General features: G+C 37.4%; 1 protein-coding gene across 1 annotated transcript in view; it reads right to left on the bottom strand.

The window, feature by feature from the left end:
- The window catches only part of TRAK1 (trafficking kinesin protein 1), a 109,707-nt gene that overhangs the window by 56,991 nt on the left and 36,943 nt on the right, over positions 1 to 15,773 (bottom strand). Inside the window, exon 3 of the mRNA XM_062569463.1 lies at positions 12,387 to 12,581. Coding sequence (XP_062425447.1) covers positions 12,387 to 12,581 — 195 coding nt within the window. The remainder of the gene's footprint in view (positions 1 to 12,386; positions 12,582 to 15,773) is intronic.

The following is a 15,773-nucleotide window of genomic DNA, read 5'->3' as shown; positions in this document are numbered from 1 at the left end:
TCACTTATGATTTTGCAGATTTCTATTATCCCTCTCACTCATATCTTTTCCAGGTTGTTGCAACTGAATTATCCTACTCACTGAATAGCACCACTTTGCATTACAGTACTAAAAATAGATGAGGAATACTCAAACGGTACAGAAAAAAAGTCAAACTGCACAGCTCCCATATGTAATTGCAGCTTTACTAATATCAGTAATTTATTATTGCAGTAACCAAGTTTGGAGATTATCATGTTCCTTTTACATATTTTTTGTGAAAGCACAGATTAACAGATATGTTCAAGTTAAGACTGTTCGTGGCAACAGGTTAGGTTATTCACTCACTTCCAAAGTTCCAGTCCAGGGCCAAACTCAAAGACATCTGGGCCTAAGTACCACGTTTCACCAGAAGAGAACATGTTTTCAAGTCTGCAATTACAAAAATTGACTGTGCTTATTCTATGTAGTAACCTATATGACAATCTGCATGAGGTTTGTAGTTCAAGGGCCTCTACCTATTTCCTTTATTTGTTTAATTGCCAGAGATTAAGATTCATTGAACTTCTTCCACTATATAAAATATTTCTGTCTAACTTCCTAGACAGTAGGAACAAGGTATATGGCTCCAGACCACTGTGACTATAAAGATTCATGCATGCTGAAATGCTAGAGCTCCCCTGCAAAACATAACTCCCTCTTGCACACCTGAGATGTTTCTAGGCAGTCCATGTGTCCAAACCATCAGTTTTGTTCAGCTCCACTCTTGTGTCCCTGCCCTGTCTCTTCCCCAAGGCAGCTGTAGCTGTCCTGGGGCATGGCCTGCAGGTCACCCACACTGACACTGGTCAGTCAGTCAGTCTCCAGATGAGACCTCAGTTATTGCTGCTGGACAACTGAGTAGGGACAATATCCGAGGAAAATTAGACAACTTGCTCCAAGTTGGAAACACTGCCATTCTCGAGCAGGCTAACTCTGAGCAAAGAAACCCAGTCGTAATCAAGGTGCTGTCACATGGGTGGCACATCCCCCTCCATTTATAGCAACCCTTACAGGATATCAAAACGCAAAGCCAACAAGAACCAAACACAGAGGCAGTGTCTGAGCTGCAGCTGCCAGAAGGAGGGCTGCTGTCTTCAGCTTCTGCTACTGCACACCCACCACAGGCCGTAGGCCATAATGCCTTTCCATGCCTTACATATGAAAGACACAAAAGCCATTCTTATTTCCCCACAGAGGAGAGGCAGTTCCAGCCATAATTCTTGTATCAAGCTAAGCATAGCCTTCCTGAAATCAAAACATGCAACCGAGGTAACAAGGGTTACCAAAAACTTAATTTTCGTAAGGATTACACTATTTGGGGCATATTTCTGCTAACTAGAGTTTTGTCTAGTACGCTCACTATTGATGTAAAGGCAACAACATATACACACACAAAATGCAGGTTAGTAAAATCAAATGATTATATCAAGAAGCCACTAAAAAAACCTTTGGACATGGAAAAGTGATCACATACTTTTTAAAAATAATTTGTATTTTTAATACCATGAGCATTTTCTCAAAATGCAATCGTTCCACCTGCACACTGTGCATGCCATATTGCAACACACAGGTACACGGCAAGGCACTTCAGCTCTAACTTAGTCTCGCAGGATTTCAGTTACGTGTACCTGCAAGCAGACAACTGCACTGCTATTAAATGCAATTAAGGCTACAATGTTAAAATACCATCAAAGAAAAACAAAAGTTCCTATGGCAACATTAACTCAATTGCTGGGCACAAAAGCCATTTGTTCCACTTGTAATATTTTTGTCCAAAAGGTAATTTAATCTTGGCAATGCTTTAAAACAAGCATTTAAAAATATAAAGAATGCATTTTGGATAACAGCTTAAACTGCTGCAGGGACTCTCCTTCGTATTCTTTGAGATTTTAAATGAAGGAAATTTTAACATACTGGAATTTTCTTCTCATTTTCTTACATGCACACACTTCAGTAAGGCAGGATAAAAATAGTTTAAAATGTTGGGTTTTTTTTTTTTTCCATTTTATTGATATTTTTTCAACAGGGTTGATTAGAAATGTATTGGCTTATTCCAGAAAGACATTACCTTTCTCTGGAGAAAATTGCTTGTGTGGGCTCATCATTTCAGAAGGCCTCAAGAGACACAGAAAGATGGGGTTAAGTGGCATGATCATCCTAGCCTGAAGACAGAAGCCACGGACAGTAAGATGACTATATATCCAGGTCTCCAGGTGTAAGCATCTCTTCAACCATATGAGAAAGGGTAGATACATCATGATTTGGGAAAGACGGCTGTCAAGTCAGGTGTGAAAGTCTGGCCAGGCTCACAAAACAACTGCACACTTGCAGTACCCTCTTTCAACCTTTCCAGGTCTTTTTTCCTTCCTACAGCTACACATCAAATTCTGCTTATGTTAAAAATTACCAAAATGGTATGTTTTCCATGTATGCTACTTCTACAAACACTGCACTTCTGTGTATTCAAATCTCCATACGACAACATTGCATTTGACTGTGGTACTGCTGTGTTACTTGCCTAAAAAGTTAACCGGATACTTAAAGATAGATTTCGGGGTAGTTCCATGATTACATGGAACTTTTCATTTTGGAAGAGGGGAAAAAATAAAATAGAGTTTTCACATTCATTTAGCAGTCCCTTCCAGTTATGAGATTTTATTCTACTTCTGTGTTTAGCTTAAACATCAAAATAAAACCTCCCATTTGTTCTCCACAAAACAAAATACACAGACTGATCAAGAATTCCAGCTAAACAGGTTGAGTTTCTGTAAGTCTGCGGCTGCAAGTTTTTTTGGGGGCAGAAATGTTGGCTTGAGAAGTTCCTGAGCCCTCTCCACCTTCCCTTCTGCTTCAACAAATCTGTGCTGCAAGCAAACATGCCCTCATTCATGAGGCCAACGGTGTAAGCTGGATCACCAAAACTAAACAGGTCACAAAACAACAACAACAAAAAACAAATCAAAAAGCAAAACTCGTTTTTAAAGTGTTATCTTTAACAAAGATAATTTCAGTTACCCAATATGTAAGTGTTGCCCCCAACAAAGTTGTAGAAGCACACTCAAGACTCAAGACGTGCTGCTGGGGCGCAGAGAAGCAGTAAGGCATCTTTGCTGGCAACAAAAATATTCAAAGAATGTCATTATAGCATCTCATTATGAATCATGCTTTCCCATGCCTTAGACATTCTTGGTCATCTTCTCTTTCCCAGTTTTGGGAGGATCCTTCCAAACTGAACAACAGAGCTAAATATAGTATTTCCACAGTAGCTACAACAATGTATTAGCCCCCATTTATTATCTTCGGGTCCCATTTCTTCTCTCGGCTGTAAGCATCACGTCAAGATATTCAGATAACTAAACATCATACTCTTTCATTAATTCTTAGAGTCATTTTGCCATGAAATACCCCGTCCCATTAACACTGTCTGGATGGATCTTTGTTACCAGATCAGCTGTACACATCACCATCATGCAATGCATCTTAGTCAGGTTTTGCCCCAATAGTTACTTTACAAGCTGGTATTTTAAAACAGACTTAAGAGAGTTATTAAGAAACATTAAAAAAGAAAGCAGAACAAATACAAGACCATCTGATTTCCCCAAGGTCAGCCTGGTATACCATTATTTCTAAATTGAGATCTCATTTATTGAAGTGAACAGTTATCGATGTTCCACCCTCTAGAAGAGCACTGAACGGGAGTAATTCTATGACTGCATCTTCAGTAAGAATAAAATCCTGCAACTTAGGACAAAGATCTCTGCCACTATAGTATTTCATTTAACAAGAAGTTACTGTGGCTTGCTTAATCTGAAATGGAGTTGAACAGATTACTGAAAGCATTGTACCAGCAATTTTCCACGTTGGCATTTAGAAAAATGAGTGCTTCATGATGCTCCTCGGTCCAAATGAGATTACTACCCAGGTCTTCAGAATGGCACAGGTACCTTTTGCAGATGGGACAGGGTTTGAGAAACATCTCGTGTTCCCTTTTAAGGGCCCAAAGGGCAGGCTGACCTCAGTTAGCACAGACAAAAGGCTCTTCTGATGCAGACGTGCTCTCTGACTGAAAACAAAATGATTTAATTTAAGACAGGAGTGAACAGATTTAATTAAATTATGTATGGACAAAAAGCTATTTTGCCCATGAAAATTCCTCTCCTCCTCCAGATTACTACTGGAGGGAATTATATTTGAGTATGCATGAAATCAAGACTGACGTGGTCTTCAGCAACCTAAATACAAAACAAGTTGTGTAGTTTAATTAATGTATCACTGGACATACTTAAATACAGTGAGAACACTATTATTGCACAAACCAGACAGTCCTACAAAAAGTCACATTTTGAGGTAATACTCAAATATACACAACTATTGAGTACAAAAAAACAAAAGTAAAGCTCTGAAGAGTTAGATTTTTGTAAACTGTTCACCCTTCAGAAATAACAAACTGAAACTCTTTTTGTGTGTGTGTGTGTGTGTGTGGTTAGCATTATCCAAAAACAACAAATATATTATAAAATGAAATAGAGCTTAATGGTATGCTTGACTAGGCAGACAGAAAAAAGATTATGGTAACATAGTTATGACCTATTTTTCCAACGAAGAAGAAAACCTCTGAAGGTCACAACTGCGGTTTTGAGGGAGAAGAAAGGAATGCAAGTTGCAAGTTACACCGAAGAGATTTTATCTGTTCCTCTAGAAGTCCAGGCCCAAAATAATTCATCTTCATCCAAGTTATAGGCAGGCAAAAAAGAGGAGGTGAATTTCTAACTTGTTAGATTGCATTTTCACATTGGAGATGGAATGACACTTCACTATATCATACATTCCCACAGCACATTTTAGACTGGCACAAAGGACACCCTGTCTCAAGAATTTAACCAGACTGGAAGGATGCAACTTGTTTATTTGATTATGCTTTAGGTCCAATCAGCTTTGTTTTGCTCTTTCAGTATGGATCAGCTTAGTTCTCAGTTTGTATGAACAAAGTGAAAGAGTTGTCCTTGAGAGTTTCTGAATGTAAAAGAACAACTGCAACCCTAACACACTACTCAGTTACTTTCAAAACGTATTTTCATTCAAGTGTGGAGACTCCATTTCCTGATGGCCAGTTAAATTTTAAAAAATAATTCTTTGCATTCTCAACCCAAGGATACATCTTAAACCCCTAAAGAGGTTGCTAATAAGCTATGTGGCTATTGAAATATTCATCTTTATGCCACTACCTTCATAAATTCAAAAGGAGGGCTAAGTAGCTCTGTGTCTGTTGTTGAGTGTCATTCCCCATTTGCTTCTGTGACTGCCAACCCGTATGTGGAAGGGGGTTGGACGGAGGAACTCAAAAACAAAAGCTACAAAAAGGCAGAAAAATCTAACAAGCCACAGCAGCATAGCTAAGGATTGTTTTTTCACTCTTATCTCATGTGGATCAATACAGAGGGAAACCTATCACACATCAATCTGCACATAATAAACTCACATCAGCATGTTAAAAGTCTCCTTGCAGTCTCTGGATGTACCATTTAGAAATCAAATGCCTTTTCTCCTTAATTTCTCAGATTTCCGAACTCCAATGTACTTAAACATTAACAACAGCAAAATTCACTGTGCAAATCTGATGTAGTTGAAAGGAATGATTTTAAAATCTAGCCTTTGGATTTTAATATTCTAAGCATAACTTGGTTTTCAGTCACCTGAATTCCAACCAAAGCAAGAGAGTTCTATAAAAGGAATCCTACAGAAATGAAACAGCCAACTGCGTTCAGGATTTTGCCCAAGAATTTTGATCTAGCTTGTGGAGGGAGATTTAAAACAAAGGATCCAAAATGTTATAGTTTTTTCCCCACTACAGAGAAAGTGGGTCCACTTACATCACGCAAGATCACCACTCCTGTTGTGGTATCTTGCAACACCATCTCCATTCCATTAAAAGTTCAGGCAGTATAGTATTTTGTTGGAAATGGCAGAATATTACTAGGATCAACGTAGTATATGTGACTGCAGTACTCCAGATAAAGTTTTGCTTAGTTTGCCTTCTACAGCAAAAAAAATTACAGAGGTACCCAAGATTCAAATAACAATGCAAGAACAATCCCATCTCTTGCAAAACACCAAGAAGCAACAAAGTTTTTCAGAAATCAACATTTTGCAGTGGTAAACATCGTATGTATTATCCAAGTATTATGATCATTTAAAGAAATTTGAAAAAGGCATCGGAGAACTGATTTTACCTTATTTTATAAATCTGTTGCATTACTGTCCTTGAGTTATCTTGTATTACAACTTACACTCAAGAACAGAACTAGTAAGAAAAAGTACAGTCATCTGAACACTAAGAAAAACTAATTAGTAAATCGAATTTACTGGCAGAGAAGATTGAATAGAGGAGCTAGATTTTCAGTAATTTAGTAGTCTTGGCTTTGAGGATCCATCTGAATTAATATACACACACGTATATACAAAGAATCCAGTTTGTAATTGGAAGAACCCTTACACTGAGCCATTTTTCTTAGATTATATAAAAACAGATTTAAAGTAACTGAGAAAAAGAGACAAGAGATGTTGTTTTTATACATTCTTCCTTTAAGTCATAATTACTTTGAATGCTGAGATTATTATAAACTCGACATACTACAGGCACTGTAGGTCATCTTTGACAAAACTATTCTATGCTGCTTGAATGCCCAGTAAAAGTGGATCATCAGTCCTGCTGCACTAAACCTTCCCTTTCTTTCCATCTCCCAAGAAAGGAACAGTGAGGAACAGCAGCAGCAAGACACCACTTTCATCGCCACTTACCTTTTGGAAATGCCTACACAACTAGGCCAGAAATGAGGCACAAAATCCCTGCAGTCTCTTTAACTCTGAAAGATCTGGCCAGTTGTCTGTAGCTGGTTCAAAAACTCCCGCACGGCAAGAGCTAGACATGGCTGGTCACTAGGTATTTTCTTATAATAAAGTGAGGGTTACCGAAGACATCATTTCACATGCTAATCAGCAAGAACACCATTACTAAACATATTTTCAACACAGGAAAATAAGAATGAGAATAAGAAAAATTACTTTTTTTGCTGCCTTGGAGTTTCCAAATACCTACCTACTCAAACTATATTTAAGAGTTTGCCTACCTAGCTTTACAAGGAAAGGGGCAATGTGAATGCTTTGAGCTCTACCTGTTAAATATCCAGAATACTGCTACTGTTAGTTTTTTAAAAAATTACATATACACACACACACAAGATCCACTAGTAAGTCACAAACTACTGCCCATTTCTCCAACTATTAGTAATTCAGATGCTCAAAAATTGAATGTTCAGCAAGTAGTCACTACACACAAAAATCATTTTTTTAAACACTAACTGAATCAAAATCTCCAGAGCTGATGATAAATACTCTTCAATAAGCTGTTTGTGCACTCAGGAAGTATTGAAAGCTGTCTTATATGCAGTCAGTCCTACTGATCTGGATTACACCTAATAACAGCGGCACTGTATCATCTAACAAAATGAGAGAAAATAAGAATAGTTGACATTTTGTGAATACTAAGATAATTTTGAGAACAGCTGTACTCCCTACACTCTTTGCAGTAGGGTCCACTACACTATTACGCTGCATTAAAGATGGATGTACAAACCCAGGGAGATCTAATGAAGCAATCAACAGAAATCAAGAACCAAATGGAGATGCCCACTCATACTGCGGTCCTATCATGAGTACTGACACTCATTCTACTTTACAATCCACCAAAGGAGAAAAAAAAAAAGAAAAAAAAAAACTCAGACACAAAACAAAAAAACCTCTATTCACTCAAAATGACAAAATATTTTTCTAAATCCAATTGATTCTTCGTGATATGCTTCGTATGGTAAAAAGGAAACACAGTAGAAATCTTATGCCATCATTATCCTTTCCTTTTTTCCCCAAACACAGTAATTATTCAGTCTCAATAAAACAAATATGGGTGAGCATTAACAACTACTAATCTCAGTTCTGACTGATTAAAATGCACCTTTATATTGTAACAGCTTGATAATACACTACTACAAATGCCCATCAACACTTCAAAAAAGCTCCATCATTTCAATACTCCACTTCAAAGGACAGCAAGGCAATTGCCAATTCCATTATTTTCTGAATTGCTCCTACAAATAATATTTCCCAGGGATTCTCTCCTGGGAGCAAATGCATACACAGATGAACTCAAACTGCCACTACAAGAGATTTAGATTCTTTCTAAAGAATCTAAGAAAGAATTAGGTCTTAGGAGACATCTGTATTTATCTAAACAACCTCAGAGGCTTTCTTATGAAATATAAATATACTGTTCAGAAATGAAAAATCAGTCAAACAGCTATACGGTGTCACACGTTTCCTACTGCCAAGCCTGATTTATAGATGAATAATGAGAACAAATTATAAAATGCATAACAAGAAAGCAAATGCATGTGTCCACTAGAAAAATCATGTCCTGTAATTCACATACATATGAGATTTTAAATAGCAAATTGATTCTTTATATATACAGTCCAGTACTGTCTATTAGAGGGAGGGAGGGAGGGAGGGGAGGGCACGCATGCATCCATGCACAATTAAGAGCACTGTTTTCTGAACGCAGCTTGAAGTTTGATTTGCAACCTCAAACCAACTTAGAGCTTTCTATATCATTTTTTTGAAAAAACTCTCTCCCCTTTATGTTGTCATTCTGAAATGAGAACATATCAAAAAGATACTTCAGTTTGAGAGGCATTTACTTTCAAAACCAGTTTATTTCATAGTTTTGATATAGTCAAAAATGTATGTATTTTTTTAACCCAACTTCAGGGCACTTTACAAGACTTTATTAGGAAGCCATTTGAGGAATTACTGAGTAGAGATTTAAAATCTTGTCATGGTATTTTAAAATTATTCTAGGAAAAAAAATCAATCAAATTGTACATTTATCTGTATGAACATACACTTGATCATGTATATGTATATATATTCCTCCTCCCTTTCAGAAAATCCTACTTTCCTCTTTCTTCTATGGACCTTCAGAAAAAGTCTTTTTAATTTTTTTAAAGTAATCCAGCAGTAGGATTCAAAGGTTCAGAAATCTGCCTTGTCCAGAAGCTTACAAAATCAGTCAGGACAAAGCTGGAGATACGGATAACAGTACAGTCAGGTCAGAAGTTAGAAAGTCATTGCATATGATACCAGGACACGAACATATTCCAAACCTCCAGCAGATGACAGGAAAAGAGTTATTCTCAATTACCAAAAAATCCATCTCAGATGCCTTTTTAAAATTATTTTTTAAATAAGGGTGGGGGGGGGGAAGGAAATGAAATTATGACCAATGGAAGATGGAAGTGTTTCTCTTTCCTAATTCCAGGACTAGCTCCAGTTGTTCAAGCTAGGTGTCTGAATATCATTAAGGCAGGGAATTATGCTGCAAGACTCATCTTGTTACCATACAGATTATTTCCAACCTACGCAGCTGCATCTTAACTGGCGTGCTGAGATGACATTACAAAATATTGCTATTCCTGATAAGCACGATGCAGTAATCTCTCTACATAAATGACAAGAAGCCTTGCAAAGATGTAGTATTTACATATACTAAGGATGCATACTGCATGCACAGACATTGCTCTGTCCAGTGTTTCTCAATCTGTGAACATTTCCTAAATAAAACAGGAATATATCTTTCCCTTGAGGTGACTTCTGAACTCTTATTCATATAATATCATGATTTGGAAGCTGACAAATACCGAGTCCAAATATGCAACAAAAGCGAAAGTTGTCAAATTTAACTGTATCTGCAGATGTCTTACAACACACAAACAAATTTCCAGTATTCAAAAAACTGAGTTTGTGCTAGAACTTTTTCAACAGAGAGGTTCCAGGATTTGGTCACCTTCTGGTCAAGGGGTTTTCAAATAGAGAAACTGAACAGGTACAAGAGGGCTGCCCCAAATTGCTACGCCAAAAATGTGCCGTAGTGCAAGCAGTTGCTAGCTCCAGAATACACTCCGGTGCGGTGATGGTACTATTCACTGGCCTTTTGTACCAGTAAGCTTAAAATATTTTTATTTTGACAGTTACTTTTTTGTAAAGCAATGAATGTTAATTTCCAAACATGCCAATGTTGACCTTGCACTCTCCCATGTATTACCTAACTTGTCCAGGATAATTGAACACAGGCACTACAAGAGATCTCAGTTTCCAGGCTATCAGTTCAAATTTGCTTATTTTAAACTTCTTAAAATACTGTCTAGACACAACTGCCTGTACAGAAGCAATAAGGAATCTACTTTTCTTTATAGGAGTTCTTCTTGCTCAGTTCCTCCTCTTTAAGCAGTTAACTCCAGTGAAAGCTGAAAACATACGTTGGGGCAAAAATTACACTTCTACATGTGCAGTCATTATGGTCATGAGCTAAAAGTTAGACAAAATTGTTTGAGAAAACACAATTTCAGGCAGCTACTGCTACCTAATTCTCTGCTGTAGGTAGCCTGATTTTGTATCTGCTCCCAAAAGCCACGCACAGCTACAAGTGGCAAGCCCCACCAGCATCTCGGCCAAAAGAGCTGGGATGCTTCCACACAGATTTTTGCCCACTTTGCACCATCAGCAGAACATCCTTTCTGTGCTCAGTGCGACAGTCCTCCCACATAAACAAACTTCTGGACAAGACAGGGCTAATCCAGCTACTAAGACTTTGGGAACCTGACATTTCATAAGGTTTCTTTAAGCCATCTTGTGCCAGTATTATAACAGCATGAATGGACTGATATAAAACTGTAGGTACAATTGATTCCATAGATCAGCTTTCCCCCTGCTCTCCACATTTCCCATTATTCCTACCAGAATATAAGAAAAAGCACAGTTAGGTTGTCTACAAAAATATTTAATGGCTCTTTTACTGAAGCATTCAAGTCAGTACTCAGTACTGCATACTCTTAATGCTTTTCAGTACCAGCTTTGCTTCTTACCAAGTTAATTCTCCAGGTACTTCACAACACAAATAAGCTGTTTTTCCAAAGGTTTGTGTTGAGTAATTCATCCCTGTTGAGTTCCACAGTGCCTCATTAAGTCTACCTAAAATCTATCTACTACTATAATCTATATAAAACTACTAGTATTGTAGACCTATACTACATTTTTAGTACATAATCTATAGGCTTGATGTTCTGCAGACTATTTTAACATCCAGTTAATTCAGAAGCGCAATCAAATTGCAATGTCATGTGAAACCATAGAAAATGGAAGAAACCTTTAACCATAAATTGCTTGATAAATCAACAAATGGAGAACAAATCACAGAAGTCTACTTGCACAGCTAAATCAGCACCCACAAAAGAAGAAATCAGAGAAACATGAAGCCAGTCAAGATAAGGGGAATCTGGAGACTCAAGCAGAGAAAAAACAAACAGAAAAACCATCTGAATTAAATGCTCAGTTTGGTTCTTGACAGAGAGGTTTTCACAAGTTTTTGTCCTGCAGCTTAAGCCTTTAAGAATGATTTAACTTCATGTAGTGATGGTGGCACACAGTGGCATCAGACAACAGTGCAATGTGTCAGAGGACACATTCAAAACAAACATATAAAAACGATGGGTTTAACCTTTCTACGTTTTATAGATGTAGAAATTGCAGTCTTTTGCTTGAGAGTTCACACACAAGAGAGTGATGTTTCACTAATAGCAATTTAGTTGAAAATTAAAAATAGTTTCTAAGTCATGTCTGCTTTGCTTTCCCTTTCATACAAGTTCTGATTTAAGCAGAAAGTTTTAATATACATTTAGTTTTCATACAGAAATGAAGCAATGTCTCTTCACTTTCTCCATTAGTCAAACATTTAAAATTCACAAGTTAAGTCTGAATCAGGGAGGTATCATTTTCATGTGCTTAGGCTATGATTATATATGTTTATTATAAAATTATACATGATCATAAACATACACGCTTAAGTGTGTATTACCAGAAATATTCAAATCTAAGGAGTAAGAGAATTTCCAGTCAACTAGAAGTTGAACTGTTAGAGAATTTAAAATCTAGGTGCTTTCAGATTTTTCCCAGAGCCTCCCTCCTACAAACCAAAACATAACCAAGTTTCTTACTTTACGACCAAGGGTGACTAAATTTAAAGGCTATGATACTAAATAAGGTGGAGCTGCACATGCACAGATTACAAATGCAACTGCTGTTTTGACTAAGTCCTTCCTTTGTTCTCTATCCATCACAGACTTGAAGAAAGCAATAAATAGCAGGTAGTTCTCTTGCTTCTCGCATTTATAACAAACTGTGCATATGTTTCAGTGAAGGTACCAAAAATGGTGCTATTTTACTCAATTTTCAGTACAGTTTGTGAACTTCTGACTTACGGAAGTATTTCAAGGTCTCTTCTATTTGCTCAGTTGTTAAGTCAATATTGGCATCAGGAGAAATGAGAGGCGTATGAAGCCAGTCGTCGTGGTCATAACCATAGATTGTATCAGCTCTTAGCTTGTAATGAGGCAGCTGTTCTTCCAGCAGACTGATGATTTCAACTTCAGGAAGATCGGTACTATTGCACACATCTGAGGAAAGACAGGGAGGAGACAGCCAGTTAGTTAGTTAAAATCGAGTTTCTTTTTTATTACCAAGAACTTTCTACACAAGAAAGTTGCTGCTGCACCAAGAACAGCACATTATTAGTTGGTTTAGAAGGTATGACTAGCCTAAATTATCTGAAAATGAGATATTTACTAGCACAAAATATGAGGGCAGGCTCCTAGGAACACAGGGACTCATCAGTTGAGGAATAAAGGGAGGAAGAAAAAAAAAAAAAAAAAAACAGCGAGTGATGGCTAAAACAGAGCAACCTGGGTATGGAGAATGAATTAGCTCATATAGGAATTTACATTTGCAATGCTACCTAGCAGACTGTTTTTAGTTTGTATGCTTCGCACTTGTCCTTGACTCGGCTTTTGACCACATTCCAGTGGCACTATATTCTGCCTTTGCTGCTGGTAGACTTTTCTCAAGAGGAAAGAAAAAAAAAAAATCCAGGATTGAATAGCAGAGAATCATAGTTTAAACCAAGATGAACTGGTAAAGCTGGCTGCAAGAACTTTTAGAGCACCAGCCGAAACATTTCCGGCTGCATTCTGAGACATTAACCCCTTCATGTTCAGAAGAATATCAAATTCCCACACAATTTTAAAAATGGCAACAGATAGGCCACTCATTTGAGGGTTGGTCTAGATGATCTCCAGAGGTCCCTTCCAACCTTACCAATTCTACGATTCTATGGCCATTAACAACAGCAAAAATGCTGCAATTTATTTAGCACAAGAGGCAATGGACAAGTTTTAATGTAAGAAATTCCAGTTCAAAGTAAAGAAAATCATTTTCCACCCTGATGGTGGAAAGCCACACAAAAAAAGATAAGCTAAACCTATTTGCATGAGTGAGCACAGAGAGGCTGCTCTCATGCTGTACAATACAGTTCTATCTTTAGCCAGTGTCATAATTCTTAGAAGCGTTGCTAAAGCTCACTGCACAGTGAACAGTGAAGACTGTCAGTGCCCTGAGTACATGCATAGGTCTTCATAGCCCTGATCAGGCTCACATGGGACCCCCACTCACACATCTTCTGCCTGCTGCCCCACTGGGGCCCCCCATCCTCCCCCAACGGGTGTTGTGGATGGGCCTGTGCCCAGCTCTTGTTATTATAGTAGTGATGCAGACCTACAAGCTACTGGAATTAATTTTTGTCCAACTGAGTAGTTACATGGCCAGAAGCAGCACCCTAAGCATTGAGGATGGCAAGAATGTTACTGCCCTATGGGGCTACAGAGCAGAGATAGGAAGCTCAACTCAGACCATGCATCTCCTGCCTATATCCTTTACTCGCTAAAGCCAAATATAGCTGGATGCACTCCCTAATCATCTCATTTCAAATACATAGGACAGCCCAACAGCATTGTCGATGCTTATTGCTCAGGAAACATTTTACAAAAAACTCCACACAAAGAAACGCCCAGTATGAATGGGCAGAGCCTGCGCTGACTACAAGCTACTTTGCTTGTAGTGCGTACACTAGTAAATCAAAAGCGGGAACTAGAACACTCTGGTAACCCTCCCAAACTTTTAGTATCTAGCCAAACATACTACACACAACATCACACAGATTTTTTTTCTTCTTTTTAATTCTAAGAAGTTTGCAAGAGAAGCTTGTAATTGCTGTAACGATAACAAGCTACAACAATGTGCCACAGCCTGCTGATCTGCCACCGGGCCGCTTGGCTCCATGCTTCGTTCCCCCAACCACATACAGCTTATCAAAACATTGATGTTTTTTCTTTCTTTTGGCCAAAATGTGTTTTCACAAGAGGAAAAAAAAAAAATCAAACTGAGGCAGTGATCTTAAGAATGGGGAAAAGTAAAATTTCTGAAAAATTCCAACTTTTAAATTCTCTCTGCTTTTAGATAATTTTCCAAAAGAAATGGACTGACTTTAAGAATGGAAAGAGGAAGCTTTAAGCAAATAATTTTGTGTAAAGTAAACTAGCTTCCCATGTCATAAAATGTAACAAAAATGGAAATGCAAGAGGCATTGCCACCAAAATTTTAGGAGGAAAAAGAATACATATGTATATATACACACACACACACACAAATACACACACACAAAAATATATACACAAACTCTTAAAAGAAATTCATACAACTTTACCACAGAAAAGAAAATCATGTGAATGCAAAGGACAGATGAGATTTATTGCAGAATGAGTCAACCAGAATATTTTTTCTTCCCTATCATATAACAAATCCTGAGTGCTTCTGAGCAATTCAGAAGACCCAAGAGTTGAAATAAATAAATAAATAAATAGATGAGTAACTGGAAAGACAACTTAGTTTGATGTTGTTGTCATTAACTTCTATTGTGATTTTAAAGTTTGTATACCAGCAGGAAAGAGAATCAGGCTCTGATGTAATTACCTTTTTAAAAGGTGATTTAGAAAAACAGGACACATTGTCTATGACAAAATGTTAGTATAGCATTTAAATCACGGAAATATTCTCAGTGCTACAATTACGCAGTTTCCCCTTAGACTTTCCGTCCCCTCCCTTTTCTGAGGGGCAGGCGCTTGCAGTTATGTATAGAGCAGAGTAATGCCACCCCCCCATCCTGAGGCATCAGTTAGATTTTATGGAAGACCCTGACAATGCTTCCAGACAGTAGTTTTTGCAATTTTAATCAGAAATATCCAAATACCTGAAGCATCTTTTATGTTATATGATTAAGTTCACTGAAGTCTAAGATTTCATCCAAGGCATAAAGCTGTTGCTGCTTCCTCTTGTCCTATATGGTAACTTCATTTTATTGAGTTAAATATAAGACTTTAATCCCAAATAGATTAAGCATTTATATTAATGATACATCTTTAATCCCAAATAGATTAAGCATTTATATTAATGATATAGTAAAATATAGTTGAGCCGAATCTTTATAGATGTCTCTGTTAAACTACAGAAATACTGAGTCTGCATTTTGAACTTGCAGCTTCCTGTACATCCTAAGCAAAACAGAAGAACTTTTACAAGCAAATTACAGTCAATTTAATTAGTTAAATGTCTCCACCTGAGGAATTTTGAATTCATGATTCTAAATAAAGTGTTTGGGTCATTAGAAGCTCTGCTTTTAAAAATAAAAGTTAAGAGAGAAGAGATTTCTCTCTTGTACTCTGCAGAAGTCTGAAGCTTTTGGCACTTCACAGAAGTAA

Source organism: Rhea pennata, chromosome 2 (genome assembly GCF_028389875.1).
Source record: "Rhea pennata isolate bPtePen1 chromosome 2, bPtePen1.pri, whole genome shotgun sequence".
Lineage (NCBI taxonomy): Eukaryota > Metazoa > Chordata > Aves > Rheiformes > Rheidae > Rhea > Rhea pennata.
The sequence above is the reverse complement of the archived record's forward strand: the minus strand, read 5'-3'. Positions and strand labels throughout refer to the sequence as shown.